The sequence below is a fragment of the Corvus cornix genome, chromosome 19, assembly GCF_000738735.6.
Source record: "Corvus cornix cornix isolate S_Up_H32 chromosome 19, ASM73873v5, whole genome shotgun sequence".
Taxonomy (NCBI): Eukaryota; Metazoa; Chordata; class Aves; order Passeriformes; family Corvidae; genus Corvus; species Corvus cornix.
The window spans coordinates 3661433-3689381 of NC_046348.1; the positions used below are offsets into that span (position 1 = coordinate 3661433).

Here is a 27949-nt window from a genome sequence, read left to right on the forward strand (position 1 = left end):
ACATGATGCCCATTAGCACTTCAATAACTCTCTGCCAAGGTATAGAGCCATGGGCTGATCCATCTATTTTTCAAGATGCCAGTAACATTTGAATAGGCTTTTGTGTCACAAAGTAAATGCAAAGAAACATCGTCATTGACTGCGATTTGCAACTGTGTATTGAGGACTAGGACAAGAGCTGAATAACCAGCAGGCCACAAATGAACACCTACAGTGACAAGCAGCCTTCATCCCACAGTGAAGAAGCATCACAGGATGTAGGGAAGCCTCTCACACCATTTTAAGTGCTATTCGACAGAATTATTTGCCAATTCAATGTTGCTTGCAGTATTTAGAAAAGCTCCTGCCACTTGCTGTTATAAATGGCAATTTAGACAAAGAGCAAGTGTTTCACACTGGCTGGGGGGTCTTCAAAAAGGGACAAATTAGTTTAAGGAAATGGTTGAAATACTGACATATCCCAGTGTTTAACTTGCCATGGTTTGGAAAAGGATCACAGCTACACTGGAGAATGAATCTCTGTGTGTCTTACAGAATCTCTGTCTGTTTTACAGTTGTTATTTCTAGGATTATCATCTGTGTGCCATTCCTGACTTGGAAAAATACTCTAATGCCAAGCTGAGCTGCAGTTCCAGGAGTGAGCTTTGCAACTGAACTTGCTCCCATGGATAAAAGAACACCACATCTGTAAAAGACCCAGGGTTAATCACATTTCAATAGCCATGGAGTGTGACCTGACCCTGTTTCAAATAATCCCTCAGTTTAAATTTCTTTGGACCAGTACCTTTCTGGGAGAACAAGTACCACTGGAAAAAAACCATCCTGAAACAAATACTGCAATGCGCAAGGTTTGCAAAAGCAATTCCTTCATGCATCATCAATTACACTAATGGAAAAAAGGAAAGGCAATATTTGGTAAATCCAGGGATTGTCAAGGTATTAAAGAAGCCCATTTCAATTAGGTCTAAAAATGTAGAAGGTGAGCCTGATGAGTGACCAGTGACCCATCTGGTGTTGGATTGTGTTCAGCGCCTGTTCCACTCCCCTCCCAGGAGACCAGAAATGCCCTGAGGTGCCACCGGAGCTCCACTATCAGAGTTCTGTTCAGCTGGAACTGAACCTTGGGGGAAAACTTGGCAGGGTGCTGCCAGAAGTTTATTTGTCAGGTGACTAGACGAGAAACCAGTTTCTGGATTATGAATCCAGAAAGAATAAATTCAGTAAGTACAAACAAGGAAAATTAACACATCTTTTTACATACAATGCAAATATTTTCTCCACTCACTGTGTCACATACAGTCCAAGTCCCTGGAAGGTGTAACATTAGCAGCTGGTAGGAATATCTCACTGGGGAGCTTTTAGTGAAAATTCAATATCCATTGTATAATATCCTGTATTATACCTCTTCTGCCATAAAACATCCTCTGTGAGAACAAGGACAACTTTGACAATTTGCTTTTCAGGAAAAGGTTTGCTCTCTTCACATTTTTTTTTCCCCAGATATTTTCTTTTAATATTTTCTCTTTGTTTTGCCACCCTCCCCCTCAATACGACATACTTGCTGTCCCACTTGCTAATAATTTTCCCCATTGTCACATCCATGGGTTTCAAGGCAGTTGGCAGGCAGCATGACTGCTGCATCAGCCAAAAAGCTGGAAGTAACTGAAGGTGCTGGGTGGGTAAAGCAGGAATGAATCCACCTACACTTTTATGAGAATGTAAGAATTTTCTAAGAAATGCAACCCAGTAACACTTGGTGACAGAAACTCTTTCCAGGCCCACATGACTAAGTGCTGAGGCAGTCTCAGCTCCCTGAGCTACAGCAACAGTGGTACCTCAGATTTACACATCCCAGCAGTGCTCCTATGAACCCCTGCCCAGTGACATGGTGGGCAGCAATGTGATGGTGGGAGATGTCAATTTAAAAATAAAGCAGGGGATGGCAAGAACTAAGCCAGCAAAAATTATGAGACATTTTCATGCTCACGCTCTGTAATTTTACTTTCAAGAAGACAGATAGGGGAGATAGATTTATCTAGTGAAATATTGCATGGTTCTCACCATAATAACTGTTTACATCAGCCCTTCTGAACTAGTATCTATTTCAAAGATTCTTAACTCTATCACTAATTTTGAGCTTGAAATTTAACCTGGGAGCAATTTTTCTGGTGGAATTAGTGCCACTTTACTTTGATTTGCAGGTGCAATTAGTAAGTTAAGCATTTATATATCCTAAACTACATCTGTAAAATGGAAGGCTGCTTTTCAAAAAAGCCCATATGCTTAAATTGAATGGAACTCAGTAAAACCTTGCTTTTTCTTTTTCTCTTTTTTTTTTTTATTCGTGGTAAAGTTATTCTTTAACTCACCCATCTTTCTTAGTGTGACTCATTCTATCACAAAGGCTCTCATGAAACAGTACCTTTCTTTGTCAGACTTTGTCAATGATTTCTAGTGCTCAAGAGGTGTGGCCAAGGGCACTAAGACAATTTTATTGTTATTTTTACTGCCAGGTAGGTTGGACAAAACCACAGGATGCTGAAGACACAAACACAGTGCTGACAACTGATACCATCAATTGCTGAGGTGACCAGGACCACTCAAATCCCAGGGTTGGCAGAGCCAAAGAAAAATCCAGTAACTGTGAATAAGGCAGAATTAAAAACAAAGAATTCAGAATGTATTTCAAACATCCTTCAAGGAAAACAAAACAAATCCAACCAACTGCAGACAGACAAATCCTCTGCTGAAAATGTCACTGTGTAACTCTTAGCAAGGTCAGTTTTAACAGGCATTCATTAGAGGCTGACAGGGGATCACCCTGCCTCCTCAAACTGAGGATCCAGAGAAAGAAAGAAACAAGGAAAAGACACAGAAAAGAGAGCACCTTGGCCACCACTGTAAGTGGAATGATCTCAGACACATGGTGGGACTATTGGGGTGTCCTGTGCAGGGCCAGGAGTTGGACTTTTATGATCCTTGTGGGTCCATTCCAACTCAGAACTCTCTGTGATTCTACAGATTGTAAATTCATAGAATTTACAATAAAGAAATCAAAGCTCGAACTGTTTTACCTGTACTGCATCCCTAATTCAGTTCCAAGTCCACCCCAATAGTCATTTATTGTAACCATCCATTTAAAGTTAGTGCAGCTCCAAATAAGAAAGTTATTGCAACTCCTTAGTTCTTTAAGGCAACTCTTTGCAGGAAATGTGTATTATTATTAACGTCCTCACTTCAACACCACTGTCCCACAAGGAAATAAATTAGAGGTGCCACATCTCCAGCTCACCTACAAAGAACAAGGAGAATGATGCAGTAGGAGAATATGTAAAATAAGTCTTGCTTCTGTAAACATTAGTGGATGAAAAGTTTGGAAGGAGCAAATGGTTAAAACTGTTCAAATGTTTAATTACTAATAACCTAATGTATAATTGAATGGGGGAATAAAAGACATCAGAACTGAACTTTCCCTAGAAATACCCTTTGCACTGAAAACCAAAGCACTTCCCTGCTTGCAGCAGCAAAGAGCACAAGAATGTGTGTGAACCCTTCCTCCTACTGCTCACCCCATCCAAGAACTGTTTGTTTTTCACCTGTGATTTAAAGCCATCCTCAGTCATCTGACTACCTTCAAAATAACTGAAGAGAGTTTTAGCAAAAATGTTTATATACATTTACGTAACAGTAAATCTACATTGAATTAGGGGAAGTAATGGATTATGATCATTAATATTTTATCTCCAAAACTCGTCTCCCCACATAACTTAAGCAGAAAATGGGTCTTTGCTCTATAATCTTACATCAGCATACAGGAAACATCCCCAAGTATGTGCAGGTACTGGGGGCAAGGGGAGAGCGTTGGAGATTGGTACAACAGTACACCATTCATGCAAGACAGGCTTACTTGTGTTAATTGGAATCTAGTTCTGCAGGCTGCTAACACTACCCAATACCATGAAGAATGTTCACTTTTTACGTAAGTGATGCCCTGGAATTCAGTTTCAAAGCCAGCTACAAGTGTCTACGAATGAGTCACTCCTCCTCAGGTGCATGAGGGTTTGTATATGGGAATCGCTGCAGCCCTGATGACATGTTCTTGCTTTTGCCAAGGCTACGGTTCCCAAAATTGTGGTCCACAAGGTAACAGCATGTTCTTTCCAGCCAGACATGTAGCAGTGCTACTTTTACACTGGTAATAAATCACTATACAGATTTGATTGTAAGGATGCAGAGTGGTCTGGTACACAGCCCAAAAGGTTTGAGAATCACTGGTTTGGAGGAGAGGTCACCTGGAATGCCAGATAGGAAATCAGAGAAGCAAAACAATTTCACAGACTGGTCCAGGATCCCGACATTCCCCCTACTGCAAATACACCCCTGTACTTCCAGAGTCATCTGGATGCCCGCTGTGTTACAGCAAGCAACCTCAGTGCTCTTCATTCCCAAACAGCACCTTCAGTGCTCCAGGGCCCTTCACACTCAGTCAAGACTATTTGGGTTATCCAAGTCATCTCTCTCTCAAATCCAGCAGCACCTCCAATAGCAATGCTTCCAACACTACTGTATCACCTTGGGGACCTCTCAGTGGACACAGACCAAGCCTGACCTCTTTCTCACCTATCTCACCCTGCTGTTCACATTTTTCTACACCATATGTTGCCCTGCTCTAAGAAAATGAGAGTTCTCCAGGTGTGGGAGACAAGACAAAACCAAAACAACCTTAAAATAAATCTTTTAAGAGAGCACACTTGAGGCTCCCCTGGGATGACGGATGTTAAATATATAAAATGTATTATAAAAATTAGTTCTATTTTCTCACCCCCAGTTCATAGAAGACCTGATCCAACTTCATTTAAGGTCAAGGCAAAAAAACCCCTTCCCTTCTGCACTAACACTTATCTTTAAATTGGGCCCAAGATGTATCAACAGCAAATGTATGCACAGATCTAGATCAGAGTATAGAGAAGAAATACAGGGCTCCTCCTGATTCAGACCCTACACAAACACTCCCCTGGTCACCACTCTTGAAAATTAAACTTACAGGCACACTGAAAGCAAGAACTAAAAATAAGCAGGTTTTCCACTTACTACCAAAAGCTTTTAGAGCCACTGAAGAAGGGGAAGAAAAAACTAACCTACTTATAAGGGTTTTGAATATAAGTACACACTTCCCTTCCAGCAACTGGTAGTCATTAAATACATAATAACTGACAATGTAACTCAAATGTTCATCTCCCTCTTTCATAATTCCCACTACGGTGATAATGAAAAAAGTCAAGGGAGCCAGACCAGCCCTTCTGAACTATTTGTGCACAAAACAGTGGAGATATCAGTAACATAAGAATGCACTGCTGGTAATAAGAGGAAAACGTTGTTTGAGAGTATTACACAATACCAGCAAAAATCCTGACTTTCATATACAGTGCTTGAATCAAATTCTGAGGTCTGAGGAACATGTGTGGGGGGATGGACAGGATGTGTTAAAAGATGTTGGGACTTTGGGAAGAATGATAACCAGTTCTCTAAAATCTGTGGGAAATCTTTCCCTTCATTATTATAATAAATTACAGAAGTGAAGACAACCTTGCCAAGAGGTGCCTGAACTACAGCCTGAGGGAAAATAAGCCAATTTCTACTGATAGAACAGATGTGCCACAGGCAGCACAAGTGCAAGTTTCCCTCGCAACACCCAGCCCAAGTACCTGAAAGGCCAATAGTGAGGGCAAACTTTCCTTGTGCAAAGCAGAAAGACGGGATGGGGAAATGAATTGTTACCTTGTGTTACTGGCCATGCAGTATCATAAAGTGAAGATATTAACAAAGACAAGGCAGTCTGGAGAGTCTCTCTGTTCTAGTAGCCTGCCCTCACTTGCTGATACGAACAACAGAAAGACAAAATACAACACCAACTGAAGCACTTCCCTCATCTCAGCAGGATGCAAGGACACCTTCTCTTCCCACCCTGACCATTTTATCCCCCCCAAGAATATTTACTTTGCAATCCAGGGCTGTCCAGTGAGAACACAGGCTGTAAACGGCATTTTTATAGTTTGGTCCTTGGTGCGTGGGGACTGGGCCAGGGCACAAACACATTTTCCTCTAACCTGCTCACTGATTCAAGACAATACTTTCATTTTTGATTGCAGAGGCATTTCCAAATAGGTTTAACTGCTTTCATGAATCAGACCCTCAGACTGCCATGACTTCTCAGGATATCAGACACCGTTCTAGCACACAGGAAAAAAGGACTGTCAGAACTTGTGAAGGACTTGGGTGGGAAATAATTGAGCTCTGGACTGTGTCAACTCACTCCAGTAAAATAAGTAAAAGACCAACCCTTGTCACAACATTAATCAAGGCATATTGAAAGAGCCCTGCTTTCTCCTCTTCACTGCTTAAACTGACCTTGTTTAATCCCTAGATCAGCAGCATCCTACAGAAGATGGAAAAAGGTCAGAAAAAAGGACACAAAGTCAGGTATGGAGGCGGAAATGGGGAGAAAGGTTTTGCTCATTATTGACAGGACTTAGAGGATCTCCTGGCAGAAAGAGAGCTCCACCTTGTCCTGCCATTCTGAGCACCAGACTGCCAGAGAAGTAACCTGGATTTAAGAATGCTTGGTGTTGTTGGAAGCAGGGAAGAAGGCAGTGGGTAGGACATGGAGGACCAAACCATTTGCAGGCATAAGAAGAGCAAGCACAAAGCATTCTATAAGCATTCTACCTCACCTCCTGGCTCGGACACCTGAAGGACCACCTCCTTGGGAAGTGCTCTGGTGTAGGAAGCCATTCACCCAAAAGGAAAGCCCATGAACTTGAAATAGAAACCAGACAGTGTCTCGATTATTACTTTCTCTGTTCTAGCAAGAAGAACAGTGAAGCAGGTGCAGTAGGAAGCAAAATGTGAAAATGTGGTTGAGTTCTGTGGGGCACAGCTGAGGAGAAAGACAGCATCCATTTAGGGAGAAGCAGATGGTAGAAAAGAAACGTGCAGCACGTGCAACTCATGTAATATACACATATTCTGGGGTAGCACCTGGCGGATGTGGTCTCTGCATGGAATAAATAAAAATGCTAGAGAGGTATAGCTGCCACCATAAGCAATGACAAGAAGACGGGAGTCAAAGGGAACTGAATTCATCAAGTCTGATTTATCCCACCATTGTGCTGCATCCACTATGTTGAGTTCCCTTCTCAGTGCACGTGTCTGTAGCTTGGTGGGAACAATCACAGCACACCAGAGCTGATTGTGTACTTGCAAGGCTGCAAGCTACTGCAAGGTCACACCAGGTCAGCTCAAGAGGTAAGGCAACACAGGTAGATAAAAGTTCCACTTTTCAAGTGAACAGAGATTGTAGTTGGAAAAGTTATAGGAAAAGTGAGCTCACAACAAGACTTATGAAAAAATACCTGGCATTGCTTGCCTTTCTGGGAAACCAGGGTCTGAAAGGCATCTGGGGGAATGCCCATCTCTCTGCACAAGTTCCTACAGAGTCCCAGTTATCTATATTATTCACCTTTAATAATCCTAGCAGATCTCTGACCTCCTTACATTTCCTGGCTTGTGACCTTACACTATACACTTTTGCCTACCAGGGTTTCCTCTAATGACATCCCTATGCTCTTCCTGAAGACAGACACTTTCCCCCTCTGCATTTCCATGGAATCCTTGCAATAACCTCCATTTGATGCCTCTCAGTTTCCACCTGCAGAAGTCCCTGTGCTGGAGGATTCAGGTACCTAGTAACAAGGATGAAATCTCTGGGTCTAAGCATTAATCTCGTTAATTGATTAATTCATAACACTTATGCTGCATGTTCAGGAACTGGACTGTAGTTCTCATCCTGGCTCTGCCTCAGACCTGCTGTGCCACTTTAGGCAGGTAATTTTTCCCATCTGGGTTTCTTGGTTTCCCCATCTGTAGAAGGCCAGCCCCATTAGCCCTCCCGATATAAAACGTCCTGAGATTTTCAGAAGACAAACTGTATCGCAAGCCAGGCACTACTATTATTAGAGCTCTTGTGTTCTACAAAGACACTGGCAAGATACACAAAAGTGAAATAAATTCAAGGGCACAGAGAGCAGACAGACCAATAAAGCACAAGAATTGAAGAAAGAAGGGAAAAAAATCTAGTTAAAACCAGAGTACGGCACTGGGGCATTACTCCCATGGTAGAGTGTATATGGAAGGATAACACTATTTTGAAGCAGTTCTACAAATCCAGTTGTCCATGTTCTCAGCCTTCGTGCTCCTAGTGGCCTGGAGTTCTGTAGCTGCTCCTACTTAACTCCACACATAGATGACTTTTTGTATGGTTTGGTTTATAGATGTATTGACTGACTACAGCTGTACAGCTCAAGCAGGCACAGAGATGCTCTACCACCTTCAGATTTCAGCCATGTTTATCCTTTCTCTAGCTGGGAAAAGCAGCCAGTAAGAACTGAAAAGCACAAGAAAGTTTGGATGCAGACCTGTGGGATGGTGAACTAAACCAGTATTTATACAACTGCATATGTAGTGCTTTGAAAAGGAAGATCAACACAGAATTTCAGCCTCATCCAGAGATAAGTGAGGCTCAAATCACCACAGTTTTACGTGTGTTACTCTACAATGCTACTGAGCAAGCAGCAGTTGTGCTCCATCTGTCAGCATGTCCTCTGCTGTCACAGGTTCCTTGCTGCAGAGACTACCATGTTCTGCTTCTCTCCATTATGGATGAGGCTGGAGTGTCCTGTGATTTTTCTGTACAGGGAGTTACAGTGTCCCTCTAACCAGTTTACATTATCTCTTGGGCAAAGAGATACTTGTATGTCAGGATTAATATAAAAGAAGACAAAAATTCTATTTATTTCTCTGCAATTTCTAAGGAACAAGTCACCTTTGCTTTCCAGACAGCATCAGAAGCTGAGAGTGTATGGACTGGCTTGCAAGAGAGCAGAGGGAGAGAGAGATACCAGATCAGCTGTGCCTGCAAAGAGTGGGGTGTGGGATGAACACAGGGTCAAACGTTACCCTTGGTGGATTTGTTTTCCCCCCTTTCTGTTTGGATTTTCAGAACCATTTCCACCTAAAAATTTGTGCAACCTTGTTTCTCAGTTAAAAGGCTTTTTAAATTTTTTAAAGTTTTTTATTTATTTTATTGCCTTTTTGATGAGTGATATGAACTGTCAGCAAATACTACATTTCACTCCCCCTCATTAACATTGTAAATTAATTTAGGACTGATTTAGATGTAGGATTAACAACCTGAGGACTAATCCACTCTTTATTCAGAGGACATAATCAGGATGAACAGTCTTTCGTCTCACATCACTTGATTAGTTAGCAGGACCATCTCATGGGAAGCAAACAATATTTGTGTCTCTGCTGGCAAAGGAACAGTTCAAGGTTAAGGCAGAAGAGTGGAAGACACCAGGCCTGGCCCCAGCTTTGCTCCAAGCTTCTTCTGCAACCCTTGGCAAGTGCTTTTACACTCTGCACCATTTCCCCTGATTGTAACATTGAGAAGTCAGATTTAGAGAAAAGGCAAAAGATTAAAAGCAATGTTTGTGGTGGTTTAGGGCAGCATCTTTTATTGCACCAGGGTTAAGGATACCTGGGCCATGGGCCAGCTGCCAACACAGAAACTTGGTAAGCTGGAGTAATAGTCTTAATAAGCTTTCACTTACCTTCACATGCCTTTACCCTTATTTATGTGAAATGGTGTTTTATTTTGTGAGCACTCTTTTCCTCCGATAGCACTGTGATAGTACATTATTATCTATATTGCAGGAGCAAAGTCAAGCCCTCCGTTTTCAGATCAGCAAAAAAACCCAAGAGAAAACATTGCTTTTCTTAGAGCAACAGTTACCTATTAGAAAACTTGACACGCTCAAGAGCAATCCTGCAATATCTCAGGGATGCTGTTTTCAAATGCCCTGTGTGTTTGCTAGAGGAAATAAATAACATATCTTGCAATTAACAAATTAATATCCTGGTGAAGTTAGCTTTTACTTGCTGTCAATAAATAATCTTCAGAAGGATTTCATCCACTGAGGGGAATGAAGATTAAATACATGCTTTGGCAAATGTCCTTTTTCACCAGAACATTTCTTGAAAGCACTTAGTGTCTAATGATACATTGAGGACCTGTTCCTCTGAGTACAATAAATAAATACAAATAATTGCTGTAGAAAAGCGTCTGACAGACAACCAGTGCCATTTTGGGCATAACTGATTGATGCTACTTATAATCAGTGACATTTGTAAAGCTGAAACCTTCTGTTCTGGACACATGCTGCCCACATCAGCTGAGCTGAGCTCTGCTGTCCCATAAGGGCAGCATTTTTTAAACATTTAATACAAATTGTTATTAATTGTTTGCATTACAAGATTACCAAGAAGCTGCAACCACAGATGAGGACCCTGCTGTGCCCTGGGCTGCAGAAAGTAAAAAAAGAGGGCATCTTGCAGTGGTTCACATAGTTTGAAATCAAAGACCAATTGATGGAGCTCCAGAACATTCTCACCTTTAGTGTGATCATAAAGAGTAAATGATTTTATACAATTCAGTGTTGGCCACAGTTTCACAGACAAGCTCCTGACAGGTGTTTGGTATCCACTGTGATAGCATGGGAAAACGCCTTTCTGGCACACTATTTCAAAACCTAACTGAATTCTCCCTTTTTCAGAGATATAATTGTTCCAGTGCGGTTCCTTCAGACAGATGACACTGACAAGACAGCCACAGCACCACAAATCCATGACTCTAACAAATAGTTCTGTAGGAGGTTTTCAAACCAGACTGTTTTCTTAAAATATTGCATTTCTTAAAAATACTGCTACTCCTTTCAACTCTCCATGAGAATCAAACATGCTGTCACATCTACATGAGACTGGTCCTCAGTGTCATCTCATGCAGCCCACTGACACAGGCCTTCCTCTCAGCCACCTCAGGACTAGAGGCCAGAGAAGCTGGGCTTCTCCTGGGGTTGTTCAGCTCTGCCTGAGGATGTCTGAGAAATGAAAATGCCTGCTCCGTTAAAAGGACATCAGAATTACAATAATCTTCCTTACACAACAAGAGAAATGTCAGAAGCTAACAGCACCAAAATTCTAGGGCTATTGTTAATCCATGAGTTCTCATGGATGCAATTGTTGTTAGCCTTGCCTACAGCTTTCATCCTTAGGTTCTTGCTCTAGTGAGTTTTACATTTTCATGCCACACTGTGCTCCCAGGGACTGTCCATTCAGCAGATTCTCTGTCAAGCACTTGAAGGGCAAAATACATCACACTTATTACCAACCTAAAGAAGCGAACAGGATCCTGCTGTTGGTTTATCATGAGTCTTCTGATCTAGGGGAAGTAACCATCTCCTATTTGAATTTAGTTCTTGTAAATAATATCATTAGTTTCTTTTGCTTTTGGTCCGTTCTACACTCAAGTCATTCTGAGACCCAATCTCCTGCCCAGCAGCAAATCAAGGCCAAAATAACTCTCGTGTTCATTTAGCTTCCCAGTAAGAGTGTATTTATTCACCTTTCTAAGAGTAGATTTCACAACCTGTATTCCCATGCATCATAATGAAGAAAACTGTAGGCAGCCATTGGACAAGTGGAATGTTACAAAGACCAGTGAGAGAAGAAACACTCTTTCTTACCTGTCTGTAACAAGCCAGCCCCGCTGTCTTTGACTCCGAAGTGCTGCTGGATGTCTAGTAACACACCTACAAGGAAAACAGAGAATACGCTCAGTGCCTTCAGTCTTTGAAAAGCATTCCACTCAAACCTTTTGAGAAGCGTCACCAAAGCTTCAAATTCCAGTATAAACACATAACTTCTAAAGGTTGAGCCTTTTTTTTCCTATACATGCACACTCAGTTATTTTGGGCTACTACAATAAAAGCAGAGGTGGGCAGATGTAACATCGTGCAATGAGCCTGGGAATTAAACCCTCATGAATGGAAACTGGTCTTTCTACCTAAATAAGATCAGGCTTTTCTTTTGTGTGTTTTCTGCATAATCCAGACCCCTTACTTCTTTTATGTCACAGAAATACAGAGAAACTGATTCTGCAACTAAGGTGCTTCAAATGGTTTGACAAGACAGACAGATTGAATCCAAGACAAGTTTTAACAAATCTCTGCTGGGAGGAGATATTACAGATTGATAGGAGCAATGATGAAAGCTTTCATATTTAACTAGTTCTGGGGAGTTTTTACTTTCAAAACAAATACATTTAAAATACATTAGTAAAGGTGGGTAAGTTACCAGATGCTCATATTTAAAGCAACTACAAGCAGAACCAAACCAAAACTTCTGTCTTCCTTGAACCCCAATATAGTAATTGGCACAAGCAAAATTAACAGGTTTTGAAGTATTTACACATTCCACTAGATTTAACATTTTTGTACCAAACATTTTGATACATGTAACATCAGATATATGGGACAGCCATGTTTTTGTAACCAACAAACCAATAGGAAAACCCCCAGCAGAGCTTTAATAACTCATTTTGGGGCACACAGGTTTGCCAACTGTACATGGTGCAGTGGTCTCAGATGCAGATCCATAGGCTCGAATATTTGTCAGTGGTCTAAATAACCAGCAGCTGATTTCCTGGGTCTGGAATAGAGACTGTTGCTCTCTTTAGATCTGGGACTTCCTTATTTAGACTACTGTCTTCCCCAAACCTGAGGATATGGAAGTTTCTTCTTTAAAAGCATTTTCTAATTACACTGAACATTCATGAAAGTTCAAATTTGGATCCAAGGCTTTATCCAAAGTCATTCTTCTCATCTCTGCACGTTACAGAAATCAACTGAGCACCAACCTGAACTCACTCACCATAAGTATCTTAGCTTTTAGGACTGCCAAGATCACACTAAATGACAGAGAGATAAAAGACACAGAGATAACTATTCCCAGAAGACGTCTGGGACAATGCCAAGGGAACAGTCATAAATTAATACTAAAGGAAAAGAAAAAGAGAGAAGGAAAGAAAAAGCAAGAAAGCTCATTTGAGCTATTCTGTACTACTTGTACATCACCATTTACTCAGGACAGCACTCAGGTGGGATTTAGGCCTCAATATCTGCCTAGAAACATTAGTTCAACCTCCTGCAAAAATTCTCTTTTCCCTACTCTCCCATCGGACTGTTTAGCCCCAAACAAGAAGGCTGAGGGTGGGGAAGGGTGTGAACCTAATTAATGTATGTCATTACTGATAACAGAGAGGGTAGATGCAGAGCCAGGCTCTTCACACTGGTGCCCAGTCAAAAAGGCAAAGGGCAACAACTGAAACCGAGAAAATTCCATTTAAATAGAAGAAAATGAATTTTTACTGTGAGGGAGGTCAAGCATGGATGTTCAGAGAAGTTGTGGGTTCCCCATCCCTGGAGATATTCAAAACCCAACAAGACACAGTCCTGAGCACCCTGCTCTAGTTGACCCTGATTTTAGCAGGGGGGTTGGCCTAGATGATCTCCAGAGGTCACTTCTGACCTCAATTATACTGTGATTCTATAATTTTCTGAAGTATTAAGTGCCTGATTACATCCATCCTGACACAGTGTTCCCCTTTCTTTTCCTTTGGAACATTGCTGTCTACTACAATTCCAACAGGGAATTTCTTTGCTTCCTCTTGAATGGAAGATTTAACTCCATTTACAAAGTGCCCTGGCATTTCTTGACTGTGCTTCCCCAGTTTGCTCCATTAACAACAGAGATACCATTATCCAGGCAGCAAGTGATGAACAAAAAGAAATTTGCATTTGCTTAGCAAACCCCTCCGTGGCTCAGCTGACTTACCTGCTCCCCTTGGTGTTCCACCCTTCCACAAAAAAAATGTTTCTCATGCAACCCAACTTAGACACCTCACTGAGCTGAAGCAGCTCTGAGCACTTTGCGCTCCAGTACTGCTTGGTCCCAGACTGCCCACATCAGGCAGAGCTCAGCAAGTCAGAACAACTCCTGGGCACTATAACCCCAATTTTAGGGACAATAAACCAATAAACCCATCAACATCCTCAAGAACAATGTGGAAGAAGGGAGGAAATACCGAGTACAATATTTTCTCATGCTTTCCTATCATCACTCAGTCGTGTTGCACAGAAATGAAATATCCTACTCATTGCTTGCAGCTGGGCAGGGGGTTGGAGTAGATGGAATATATTGCACGAGGGAATACACACACATGTCCAGAGCTCCATCCAGCACCCTGAAAGGTGCCTCTCCTGCCTTCAGCACCATATTCCCAGCCATGACAGAATGCCAAAGAGGCACATTAAACTTCTACAAGTTATGAGAAGCAGGAGCCTGGGATGTGATGGAAAACAGACCTTTATGGATTTGCATCAGAAACTAGAACACAAAGTAGAGGGGAATATAATAGTTCCTACACAAAAAAAGCAGAGGAGAGTTTCCAGTTTGTGATAAGTTATTTGTCCAGTGACAGTGGTTTCGCAGTCCTACAGACCATAATGAGTTTTACAAACTCGAACTCCTGTAACCACAAATGAAATACATTCAGGACGCAGACGTGCAGACACCTTGGATTAATCCTACAATTTTATGCTGGTGGTGGAGAGGAAAGTGGGTTCTGTGGAGAGTCAATGCAACAGGACAATGTAGAACCACAATTATGAGTCTTGTGTGAATTTGGAAGAAGGTCTCAGATGATTAAGAGATCTGCATGTCTAATTGGCATGGATTTCCTACTCCAAGTTATTTTATATTCCCTTTGGACTACAGGTGTTTTGATTTGGGATTAGAGCATTAAATTAGAGGTAGCAGCAGGCAGATGATGCAACACACCTATGAAGTGATAGTAGCTCCTCTGCTGTGGGAGTTTTCCTGCTCAGCCACTCACCTGGGAAGACGCTCCTCCTCTCTTAAATTCACTCAGCTCTGTTTCCACCTCACTGTGGCAATGACTCACCCCAGAATTTAATAAGATTTAGGGATACAATTAAGCAATGATAGACCAGGGGAGAATACAGGAAAATGATAGAGCTTTTGACTTTCCCTTCTGCTTCTAGATGATGGGAAGGGAGAGAGCTGGAGCCAGGCTCCAGACAATGACCACACTGCTTGAAGAGATGTGCTCCCAGGTGTCTCACAGCACCTGACGCAATCCAAGAAGTGAAGCCACCACATGTGGCTGGCAAAGTCTTTCTTGGATTAAAGCTCATACCTATGACCTAGGATGATCTCAAAATAGCCAAGAGCAGCCAGCAGGCACCAGTCTTCCTGAGAACCTCTCTGGAGGGCTGCTGGCCATTTGGGATGCCTGTATGATTACATGGCACCTGGTGTGCTCCCACCTATTATTTCTTAAGCACATTCTGTATTTTCAGGACTGAGCGAATGTACAGCGAACATGGTGCCAATTCCCAAAGTATCTCAGCAGCTGAACAAGACACTGTTAATGCTGATGTAGAGTTAGGAACTCGATGAGATGAAACACAGGCAGCACCCAGCCAGGAGTGCTGATCAAGATGGGCACAGGGACAGGACTTACTGGGGAACCCAGACAGAAGAGCAAAGACTGGTTACTGCAGCCTTCTCTAGGGGATTTTTACCAGGCCTAGTGTCTAAGCATCTGACAGACACCAAGGCAGTTATCAGACTTCTGTGGGCACTGGGCATGAAGAGGACTTTTAAAAGCAATTTGGAGGATAAAAGGTCATGAAGTGCTACAGATAGAGAGGGACATACCTGACCTCACCCACTCGCAGGGTCAGAGGGTTTCTAGGGTACTGCTGACATTTCACAACATTGATTGTAAAAGACCTGATTCTGAGGCTTTTGGAATTCAAATCTACATTTAATGGCCTAGGTTATCTCTGTTTTAGGGGAAACACTTTGGAAAAGCCAAATTTTCCTGGAAGCCTGCAGTTCACACTTCAAACAGGGAGGTAGGTGGTACAGATGAGGCATGAGGCAAGCTGCTTGCCTAGATAGGTTTTGTGTTCCTGACCTGAGCTACAACAAATCAAAAGCTGCAGGATTCTACGTGGGCTCTTCACCAAATACTGCCGCCTGTGTACATTGCCACAATAAGAAACAGTGTCCATAAGCTAAACCACAATGAAATCACAATTTCTAATCAAAAAGACATTAGAGCTTCCCTAGGAGAGCCCCATTTTCCAGTCACCAAAACAAAACATCATGATTTGCTTTCAAACTGCTTCCAAGGCAGGTGAAAAATGCAGAGTTGGCCTGTGCACAGAGTGCAGAGCTACAGAAGCAAAGGCACCGGTTTGCAGCTCACATTCTTTAAACACTGTGTGTGTGCTGCAACACCACTGGCCAACATAACTACTTACTTAAGAAAGCATGTGCATTTTTAAAGGTATTTTTTAATGGGGAAAAATGATGGTGCTTGAAAGGAATACAAGGTTTTCCACAGGATGCAGGATACGTGCCCCTAGCACCCTCCCTCCTGCCCCACTGCAGGTCTGGACCTCTCTTTGGGGAACCCAGATTCACACTCTCAACTCCCTGAGGGGCAGCACAGACTCTGTACTGACAATACTGTTTCTTCTATTACCTCTTGCTACCTACCTCTCCTCCTTATAAAGGCATTCCCAGACTGTGGTCCCTGGTACTTCCAGGACCAGCTTCCTCAGGAGGAGGTAGCTAAGCAGGGATAGCCAAGTCCTGGCCTTCTATCCATTAAAGGCACAAACCACCTTCCTCCCATCAGGCTCTTCCTCATGCCTGCAGTCATATTCAACCTCCTTCAAAGAAAGCCTTAAGGAGGCAGAGGAGTGGTACACACACCTGTCTCTTCAGAGATATGTGAAAAGATTAGGTGGAGAGAAGTTTATTCTGAGGTCTCTGTGATTACATCTTCTCTTCAACCCCAAGGTGTGACAGCAGTTCACACACCGATCCCTGAGCTTCAAACGAGCTGCTTCAGCTCAGCCACCCACCAGCTATTAAACACCAGCGTCATAATTTGTGCCCTATTTAAATATTCAGCTGCACAAAACCACCGTGGTAGCCCTGCTGATATTTGTACCTCAAGATAAATTCCCACTGCTGCCAGAACTAGCATGTCTAGAATATAAACGCAGTACCACCTTCTTTGGATTGCCATGAAAGCATTCCCTGCCTGCTCTGCAAGTACTGATAAATGCCTGGTGACATCTGGCTTGAAAACACTGACAGGAGCTTCCTTAGGACATAAACACCGACTTTCCTTCTGCAAAACTAGTTTCCACTGTTGCATGACATGACAATACGCACTGGCGAAACAGTCTTTGGTTTTGAAATAATGCTGCAGGATTAAAAGAAACAAACAAAACAAACCCAGCAATTAAGACAAATCAAAACAAGGGTTTCCTGAGATCTGCTCACACTGGAATGCATGAAACTTATGACCTAGAAAGCACTGAAAAGCAACTGCCAACACCCACAGTGGCGTGCTTAGGAAGGGGTTTCCCTGAGTAATAAAGTAGAGAGCTGGGAAGAGACAATCACAGCAGCTTGAGCTGAAGATCAGAGTGAGCCAGGGTCATGATGTCATTCACAGGACATGAAAAAGTTGCTTAAAAATCACAGAATAGAATCACAGAACATCCTGAGCTGGAAGGAACCCACAGGGATCACTGAGTCCAGCTCCTGGCCCTGCACAGACACCCCAACAATCCCACCCCGTGCCTGAGAGCGTTGTCCAAATGCTCCTGGAGCTCTGGCAATCTTGGGGCCATGAGCATTCCCTGGGGAGCCTGTTCAGCGCGCAACACCCTCTGTGGGAAGAATGTTCTCCTGATATCCAGCATAAAACTTCCCTGACAAAGCTCCTGCCATTTCCTAACAAAACCCCAGAGAAGTGTGAGAGTTCAAAGCCTTTACAGGCACTGAGAGCATCCCACTACGTACAGAAGATGATGGGGTGGAGGCTCGTCTCAGGTGACAGTGTTGGACTGTCAGGACACAGCAGAGGAATGGCTGTTCACTCCAAGCAGCATTTGCAGTGGGTTTTTGGAAGGACAGGTGCTGTGAACTCTGCAAAGCACACACTACTGCTTGGGAAATGAAATAAAAATGCCTGTCTGAGGTGACATTCCTATTCTGAATCAAAACCAATGTTATCCTCGGAGACTCACACCACCTGTCCCACCCACTTTTTCCATTCAATGTTTTTGTCATTATTATAGTATCAGTAGGAAAGTATCTGAGCTATTCATTCATTCATTCATTCATTCCCAAAGGCTACTGGCTTACCTGCATGGCATGTAACAAGTAATTAAGCATCAGGGAAAAAAAATAAGGAATGCAATTAACCAAGAACATGGAGAAGAAGTATATTAAAAAAGCAACTTCTCACTCTGGCAGTAATAAATGATGGTTTCTCTAACACAGCTCAAACTCCAGTGGAATGTGGTATGCAAAGTCTGAGCACAAAATTGCCTGCAAGACTGGGAGGAGATAAAAAAAGTTCATCAGGTGTAGAATCGATTAGCACAAGGCATCATTAGCAGAGGGTCAGAGCGTCTAGGGAAGGCAGCACAGGACAGCCAGTCCTGTTGGGATTAAAAATCAAAACAAAACAAAACAAATAGGAGTTTGAATGCAACCATGGCTGCCAAATGCTGGGTGCTTCATTGGTAAACTCACACCCTAATCAAATCCCTCATCTCCTTAATTACAGTGTAGGTCTGTTCCCAGGACTATGGCTGGGAAGGATGTCCTTGTCAAATAGGGAACAAGGGATATTCAGCCAGCATGAACCAAAGAGCTTAAATAAATTCCAAAACATGGAAGATTTTTCATTTATGACCCATTGCAATTACAGCTCCCAGTAGTAAAACTGAAAAATGACATGGGCCAAATCTGAGGAGAAGCTCACAGTGTCGCTTCACTCTCCTCTCCACCCAGGACACAGCTCCCTACAAGGAGATCCCGAATTTCACCCCAGCCTCATCTCACTTGCAGACTCCTGCTTAGCCTATCTTAATCAGCCTGGCAGTTCCTGCAAACCAAGGGAAGACTTCAATTAGAGATAAGTGACAGGATTTGGCTCAAAGGACAGACTAAAATTAATTGGCACCTAGACCTGAACTTAAAACCAAACTTATTCATTGACACTTGGAACGGTTCCTTTATGTGGAATGGGAAAAAACAGAAGCTCTTAAAAAATCTGAAAAACCAACAGAAACTGAAGTAGTAGCTGAGGTTTATATTAGTCACCTGAAAGGATAGGAATCATTAACAGCTTTCAGACAACGCTCAGGACTCAGTTTAGACCAAATTTCTGGGGTTTTTTAACTCATGCGAACACCTCTGCTCAAACACAGAATGAAACACAATCTTTACCAATGGAAAAACTACTCTTGGGACATTTTAGATCTAAGCAGCAGCCTCACCAGCTGTCCACATCAAAGAGGAGAGCCTCAAAAAATAATGTTACTATTTCAATTATTCAAATCTCAGAAAATTCAGATACTCCCCCAATTCACATTCTCCTCGCGGATTCTGTAGCAGAAAAAATTGGGCCTGCCACGAAAAGCTCTACTTGTCTTGCGCCTTTCTAATCTTTAGACAAGACTAACAAGTTGAGCTAATTCATGCAGTGAAACATATCTCAGAGACTTTGTATGTGAACTAATTAAAATAAATAAAACCAGTACGGATAATGATAGAGCAAATCAAGTGCATATGAATTCAGTCAATGACTCACTGCTCCCTTGTTTTCCTTATTGGAAAACTTGGCTTATCACCATACTGAGGTGACGATGAGTCAGGAAACTGGTATGAGCCACAAATTGCAAGGAAATTAAAATAAGTATCTACAAAATCTCTTTTTGGAGAGATTTTGGAGATTTTTGCTAGCTTTGTATGGATGTGGTTACAGACTTCACAGTTCTAACCTCATCGTTTTCTGACTAGATAAAATCAAGAAAGGGAAGAGGCATTTATGAGTTCTAGAGACAATACATAATGATTGGGCTCTTGTTGTCAGAATCAATCTGATGCCTTTACTTTTATAAAAGTATATATTTTAACCAAATGCATTTGAAGCATATTACTACTGAATGCTTGATACTACCTTATCAAGTAAATAGGTTGGTGTTAATCACTTGGAACCAGTCAAAGCACATGCAAATATTTTAACAGAACTAAACTGAGAACTAATGGTGCGCATGGCATGAGGGTAGCAGTTCTGAACCTAAGTCTGTGCAAGCACAACCACTTTGCTGCCACCTCACTCATACAGACCATGAGAACTTGCTCTGTTACACCTTCTGACACAACACCTGTTGGATTTGAGGCAGGTTGGGAGCACAAATCCCACCAAAAAGCCTGGGCTATCACATGCACTTCTGTACAAGCAACTGTGTCTCTGGAGCTCATCAATATTATTTCACAATAATAAAATTCAATTTGAAGTGTTAAACTAAAAAAATCAGAGAGTCAAAAAATGCAAATTTCAAGGTTGTGAAGGTGGAAGAAAGAAAGCCTCAATGTTCTCTAGTTCCACACTAACAAGTGAGGGGTTTTTACCCACTTCCTTCTCTCCTACAGCCATGCACATTTCTGTGACACAGGAGACTGAGTCAACAACTGGGGTAATTAGTGACTGATGATTTACAGCAGATGACAGCTAATTTCTCCAGTTATGAAGATTTCTATCAAATCTGTAGAAATGTGCACTCAGATTGGACATACTTCCAAGTGACTGCATCTCATCTCTCATTTACATTTTGCTTCTTCTTGGCAATGCCTTGGAGCTATTTCGGAACATCACAAGCTGTCCAGGGCACACTGGTATATTGAATGTGATTGTAAGGAGCTTCCTATTCTTTTTTACCACAAAGAATGTTTTACAAAATGCAAGGGAGATGCCAGATACAGAGGTACCTTGTACAGAGCGATCTGCAGAAGAGCAGCAGCCAGGAGCAAAGCAGCCCATCAGGGAATGTCAGGCACATTCCAGGCAGGTTTCTGCAGTGCACGACTGTCAGATTTCTCAGTTAAAGAATGAAACATCCACTGTCATGGTCCTGAGCTAACAAAGAGCTCTTGTCATCAACTTCATGCCAATACAGGGGTGTAAGAGCACATCTCCAGTGCTCCTGCACACTGATTTTCACAAGTGCCTGTGCAATGTTAACGTCCACTACACGAATCTCCCTCTGTGACCTAGATCTGCACAGGCTCATGAGGCTTTAAGTGCACAAGCAGGAAAAGCTGGAATTGTCTATAGCATCTCCTCCACAGATTAAAACCTGGATAAAACTGTGATGCAAACTCGGTGCTGCCACCCACTTTTAAGACAACAGGAAATCTGTAAAAGAACCCAAAACCTTACTACTTCAAATAGCTACCTAAACCTTGTTTAAAGTTCCAGATGAAAAAGCTTTTGGACACAGATAAAAATACTTACCCCAACTTTAGTAATCCCAGAATAGCCCTTACTCTTAGACATATGCTTTAAAAACCCCTGAGACTCTGCTGCTGAACATGGCAAGTAGGTTCATGAATCTGTCATCCTGCATAAAGAATCATGAAATGGCTTATCTTGGAATGGATGTTAAAGCTCATCTTGTTCCAAACCCCTGCCATGGGCAGGGACACCTTCCACAAGACCAGGTTTCTCCAAGCCCTGTCCAACCTGGCCTTGAACAGTTCCAGGGATGGGGCAGCCACAGCTGCTCTGGGCAACCTGTGTCAGGGCCTCACCATCCTCACAGCTGAGAATTCCTTCCCAATATCCCATCTATCCCTGTCCTCTGGCAGTGGGAAGCCCTTCCCCCTTATCCTGTCACTCCAGGCCCTTGTCCAAAGTCCCTCTCCAGCTCTCTTGGAGCCTCTTTAGGCACTGGAAGGGGCTCTAAACTCTCCCCTGAGCCTTATCCAGGCTGAACAAGCCCAACTCTCTCAGCCTGTACTCATAAGAGGGAGGATAAGACAGGAGGATAAAGCTGCTCCAGGGCCACCATAACGCAGTGCTTCCTTTTATCCGCCTCTTTTCCCTGTCTCTCTAGAGCACCATTATTAGGACTTTTGTGGCCCCCTCACCCACCCTGATCTGGAGGGCACTATGATTCCTACAGCAGCTTCTCATATCCAACACACATTCCCTTCCTTCTATTCCTTCTCTCCATTCTGGTATTCAGTTGGGGAATTCTCCCATCACAAGTGCACTGACCTGCAAGAATCCTACTATGTGCATGATGTAAATAAATCAAAAGGTCCTGTTTTATCCTCACATGCTCTGAGGGAGATGTTTTTCCCACAGATGAGGCTTGGGGATACGTTCCTACACACTGCCAATGGTGGTTCCTGGAACCCCCTTCAGCTTTCTGCCACAAGTGTTTAAAGCAGCCAGTGCAGAGCTCTAACCATGGGCATTTTAAAATTTATGTAAGAGTGGAAATGCCCTTCTGTCAGTGCCCACTACAACATCTCCCACAGATTAAAACACCTTTCCCTGAGCACAAAGCAATGTGACATTCCTTACATGCATTTACCTCCCACAGATACACACTGAGTGTTTTTATTTCATTCTAAGTCCTGGTCAACCTGTGCCAGGTCACGATCGAATATGGTGCCCAACTGTCCATCAGTTATTCCAAGCAAAGTGTCTTTAAATTCATCTCACTGACAAAGTAAGTGGCTTTGTACAGGTAATTAGTAAGAGCACACAGGTATTCAAAGATCTGTGTAGGGCACAAAAGCTGGTTAAGGAGCCCACAGCTTACCCACAGCACTATTAGAGAAAAGAAACCAGCTTTGGAGTTATCACAGGAGATATTTAAATGCATTGATCTAGCTTCTTAAAATGATCTAGTAAAGAATTTACTATGTTCTACAATAGGTCCATAGCTGATATAGCAAATATCTGTGGATAAAACCTGATACCTGCATGAGAGTGTGTACTCAGATGAGAATAGGGGAAACTGAAATGAGCGTGACAGCAAGGGCTTCTCCAGAACTGCAAGGAGTCAGTGGTGTGGGCATGTGGCTGCAGTGAGACCAGGAAGTCCTCACAGCACAAAATGGTCTCGTCCTGTTGTTTCTACAGAGTGTTTTATTCAGTGCAAGTTTCTGGAGCTAGAACACCCTTCACAACAAGGTTTTTGATTTTGCCAAGCTGCACTGCCACAGGACCTCCATGAGAAAGGCTGTGGTAACAGGACAGTGATGCACACCCCTAGATGACACAGCAAAACCTGAATTCCACCCTGAATTAGGAGACAGGGCTGCTCTGCTCTCAGTCCTGACACTACGTCACTATTTAACCTTGGGTATGTTACTCGATCATGCAGAATTTCAGAGTCTGCATTAGCCTAATGAAGATAATAACAATAATCATGTGTGTCACAGATACAGTTGGGCTTGGTTATTATGTTCTTATGAAGTGCCTGGAAGAGCCCCAGATGAAAGGGAAATTAGGAGAAGGAAGATTAATTATAAGATGTGCATCCCAAATAAAAACCAGACAGGAACATTGCTGTTGCTGTTATTAGGGGAGAGTCTGTCTGATTTAGGCCAGCTTTTATTTCTCTGTTGGTAAAGCAGACCCATTTTAACCACTTTCCACGTTTAAATTTTATTTGTAGATGGTGGGTAGGTGATAAAGACTGCTGAGCTTCTGATACTGCAGACATAAAGGCCTTTGATTGAAGGTCTGATTTCACAGTAACCACTGTCTGTAATATGATAGGCCTGCCTGTGTTTTCACTGTTGTGAGGCAAAACAAGGAACCAAAAGTTTACTGCCACTCTGAAGGAAAGACCAGGACTGAAGAAAAGGAAACATTTCCTGCGGCTAAACACACCATGGTGAGCACAGTCATAGTGGGAAACATTGCACTGATATGATATTATATTAACAAGCACTTGGATATTTAACAAAAACTTGTGCAAATGGAAACATTTTTTCTATAGTGATTTTCTCTTAGGAAGTACCAAGTATTTCTCATTTAGGTTAGTATCTTTTTCTGCTTAAACATGGGGAAAAGGACACAGGGAGAGGCACAGCGATACATCTGAGATCACATCTAACTGAGCAGCACAGCCCAGAAAGAGACCCAAGCGTTTCCCCAAGCCTCAGCCTGGGCTGCTCTCCCCTGGAGCTGCCTTCCTCCTATGCCAGAGATCAACCCTTGCTCCTCCTGCAACATGCTAAGAGTGTCCTAGAGATCGCAGAATCACTGAGGATGGAAAAGACGTCCCAGATCATGGAATCCAACCTTGTCACCCAGCCCAGAGCACTGAGTGCCCCCTCCAGTCGTTCCTTGGACACCTCCAGGGATGGTGACTCTACCACCTCCCTGGGCAGCCCCTTCCAATGCCTGACCACCCTTTCCATGGGGAAATTCCTCCTGATGTCCAATCTGAACCTCCCCTGGTGCAACTTGAGGCTGTTTCCTCTTATCCTGTCCCTGTTCCCTGGGAGCAGAGCCCGACTCTCTCCTGGCTGCCCCCTCCTGTCAGGGAGCTGTGGAGAGCAAGAAGGTCGCCCCTGAGCCTCCTTTTCTCCAGGCTGAGCCCCCCCAGCTCCCTCAGCCATTCCTCATATGACTCACTCTCCAGACCCTTCCTCAGCTCCATTGCCCTTCTCTGGAATGCTGCAGCCCCTCAATGAATGGTAAACTTAAATTCAACATCATCCAGTGATAAATACAGTTCTAACTCTAACTTCATTGTGATACCAAATTTCATGAAATATCCCTTGGGGCATTCAGTAATGAATTGCTTAAAAAACAGATGAGTACAGGAACCTGGGAAAAATTCATAATTGCACTTTCTTTCCAGGACACACAAACTCCTTGCTTTCACCTTGCATAAAATGTTTTCAGGTTTTAAAAAAACAGGGTAGTATTGAACCCTTCATTTCTCAAGAGTCAGATTTTTGAAAATTGCTGTCAGCAAGTCACCTACACCTTAATTTGTGATAATTAACAACGCAGTAGAAGAAATAAAGGACATAGCCTCCATTTGTTTCAGGAGACACTGCAATACAGCTAAAGGAGTTTCACCCCTTAACTATAAACAGCAAAAGGCTCTAATTTGTTCAGCTTCTGCTCATGAAATGTGTATTAATTCCTTAATGACAGGTGCACCTTGGAGTCAGGACAGCTAATCACTAGATCAGGAGTTAACCACAGTACAGGGCTCAGAGAAGCCCACATCTTTTTCAAAGAAAGCCTTGGCAAGGTCCCACAAGCCAGTTCACAGCAAGTTTATAGCAAAAGGTTATTTCCTAAATGTAGAACTAATGATCCCTGTTTTTCTATGGCTTTATGCTCGAGACAGCAATCTCCAAGCTTTTTCAGAGGTGGTGGATATTCAACATCTTTTGTCTTCGTGGTTTCTTTCACATCTCATAAAAATTAAGCTCATGTTACAGGAACTCCCTCCTTTCCCTGGCTCCAAATGTCTATGAAACCTCCAGCAGTATTGTATCATGGAGAAGTCTTCCTTCAAGTGTGGCCAAAATTGCCAGTGGATTAAAATAGGGAGGAGGGGAATAATGAATAACCCAGAGAGAGACCAACTCGCAAAATACCCTCTGTTTTAAAGAAGCTGCTTCCATTGCAATTCATGTCTTCATTTACTGGAATTGAAGTTCTTTTATTTTCTATTCCACATTCTCTCCCATAGTGACTTTCCTGTTTCCGAACAGCCATCTGCATTACAGATCCAGAGTCAGCCGTAGCAGCTCCTCCTCTCCACACAGAAGCAAACCAGCAGTATTATTCCACTGCATCTATAAACTTGGAAATATGTGCATTATTCCTGGTCTCTTAAAACTCTCTCTTCTGATAATCAACATTGTCAGTCATTTAGTAAGATAAAACACCACACAACTTTGGTGGCTGGCTTTTGGGGTAGTCCCTAACTCAAATTCCTTATCTCAGGATGTTATGTAAGAAGTGGAAAGCTGTTAAATCTTCAGAGATAATCAAGATCAGTCACAGGTGCTGCACACAAGGGACTAACAGTGAAATAAAACAAACAGAATCTTTCCCTACCACACCCTTCTTTTACATAGAAATACCTAAACAGCTGAAGAGATGGGGTCAGGAAGAACAAGCCACCAAATGGAACACAACAGGCAGAGCTTCGATGAAGAAGCCTGTCTCTGTCCTGTAACTTGCTTTCTCACTAAGAGAAGAAAAAGAAAAGATCCATTTCAAAATTAAAAGGCAACTCAGTCCTAAATCTGGGAAGTCAGTAATCCACACACTGGTCTTGCACTTCAGTCACTGGTATCAAAGGCACTTCTTTCAGGAAACATGTCAATCCTTTTGTTCATTTATTCTTGAGTTAGACATTAGGCAGAAAAATAAAGCACCTGAGCTGTGTGCCCATTAGAATGCTGCATAATATAGAAGGGAGGAAATAAAAACAGTGCCAGTCTGAAGCAAAAAGGAAGACTAGCCTCAGTGCTGCTCGGGTATTGAAGGCAACGCACAGTATTGCAAAATGCTTGTGTGGTCAGTAAATTTACAGTAAATGAGGATTCAGGAAGTACTGCAAACTCTGAGCACTGGAATTGATACCATCAGATAAAGTGATTGTTGGATATAAGAAACTCTATGTCAAGCATTCTGCTGTGGGGGATGCATGTTGGAGGTAGAGAGCAGGCTTAAGATCTTGCCTAAGTGTGGCATGTCCCACAGACTTTATCCTGCTCCTAACACTGGCTGGAATCATGCCCGGCTCTAAGTACCCTCATGGTGCATGAGGAGTTTGCTGGGCTGTAGAGCACCTGCTGACCACTGCTCACATCAGTCCCTCTGTGCTGAACGAGGAGTTTGCTCTGGAGAGAAGCGCAGAACACACCATGGTGCAGATACAGCTCCCACTGAACATGTTTGAGCACATATGGGTGGCAGGTAAATCCATGAGGACCTGACGAGATAGACAGGTGAGCTGCCCCAGCACAAAAAGCTTTGTTTTCAAACAGGCCAAAGCCAAGCTAGCAAGGGTGCTTTCAAGTCAGTCCAACATCCCGCCGTGAGTGCCACCCAAAGCCAGCAGATGCGTGTGCAGGTCTGAACAGGCACCCAGGTGCCCCCAGGAGGGACGCACTCCACCAAGGGAGCTGCAGCATTCCTCGGCAGCCTCCGCGCTGGAATGGTTTTCAGCTGGGGCCCCAGAAGCAGTTTATTCCGTAAGCTCTCCCCCGCAAGGTATTGGGGATGATGGAAATGAAAACAAGAGAAAATTAATCTTTTCATTAATTTAGAAAGGTGCAATTCATGACTCATAGCAAGCTTGTATAAATAATGACATTGTTTAAATCTTATTTGTAATTATACTTAAAGTCAGAGACTTTAAAAGCTGCACTGAGAATAAGGCATCCAACTGTCTAATTTATTGTTATTTTAAGCAGGTACTGTATGCCCAAATTCCCTTGGCAGATTATATCTCAGCTTAAGTGTTTTGCTAGAGGTAATTTTCACATGTTCATGACAGCAGCAATGAGAGGAAGGAAATCAAACAGAAGAGAATTCCATCTATGTCATCCAATTTCTTCCTCTCTCTGGCAAGCCTGGAAGTGCTTTGTGCACAACTGAGAAGCTGCACATTCCCTGTGCTCCACCTGGTTTGGCAGGGAAGAGAAAGTGGAAGTGAGGAAGGACCAAATGCAAGTGGCTTGGAAAAGGAAACGAACCAATAGGCTTTCTTAATCTGCCATGCAATCTTAGAAAAATGAAAAACTGCTCTTTGTGCTACTTCTTCTCTTTCTATGAGGCACCTGTTCATTACAGCAATGGCAATAAGGAACACAAACACACAAGTAGATCACCTTGAAAGTCTTGTTCATACTTCTTCAGACTCCTGCAACCCCCAACCACAAACTTAAATTTAATAAGCATCAAAAACTATGTATAGAAAACTAGAAGTTACCAAGGGAAAATAATTTGTGCTAATGCATATATAAACCTGGAACAGCAATCTGCCTAGAAAATGAGTCTTATTAACACCTTGCTTGAAAT

At 42.7% G+C, this 27949-nt stretch overlaps 1 protein-coding gene across 5 annotated transcripts in view; it reads right to left on the bottom strand.

The window, feature by feature from the left end:
• Positions 1 to 27949, bottom strand: part of LOC104691130 (protein spinster homolog 2) — a 135061-nt gene that overhangs the window by 86701 nt on the left and 20411 nt on the right. For all 5 annotated transcript variants that reach the window (XR_005603402.1, XM_039562943.1, XM_039562945.1 and 2 more), the window contains exon 2: positions 11643 to 11708. Coding sequence is in view for 4 of the 5 variants with exons in the window: in XM_039562943.1 (XP_039418877.1) it covers positions 11643 to 11708 (66 nt within the window). In the remaining variant the exon portion in view is untranslated. The remainder of the gene's footprint in view (positions 1 to 11642; positions 11709 to 27949) is intronic.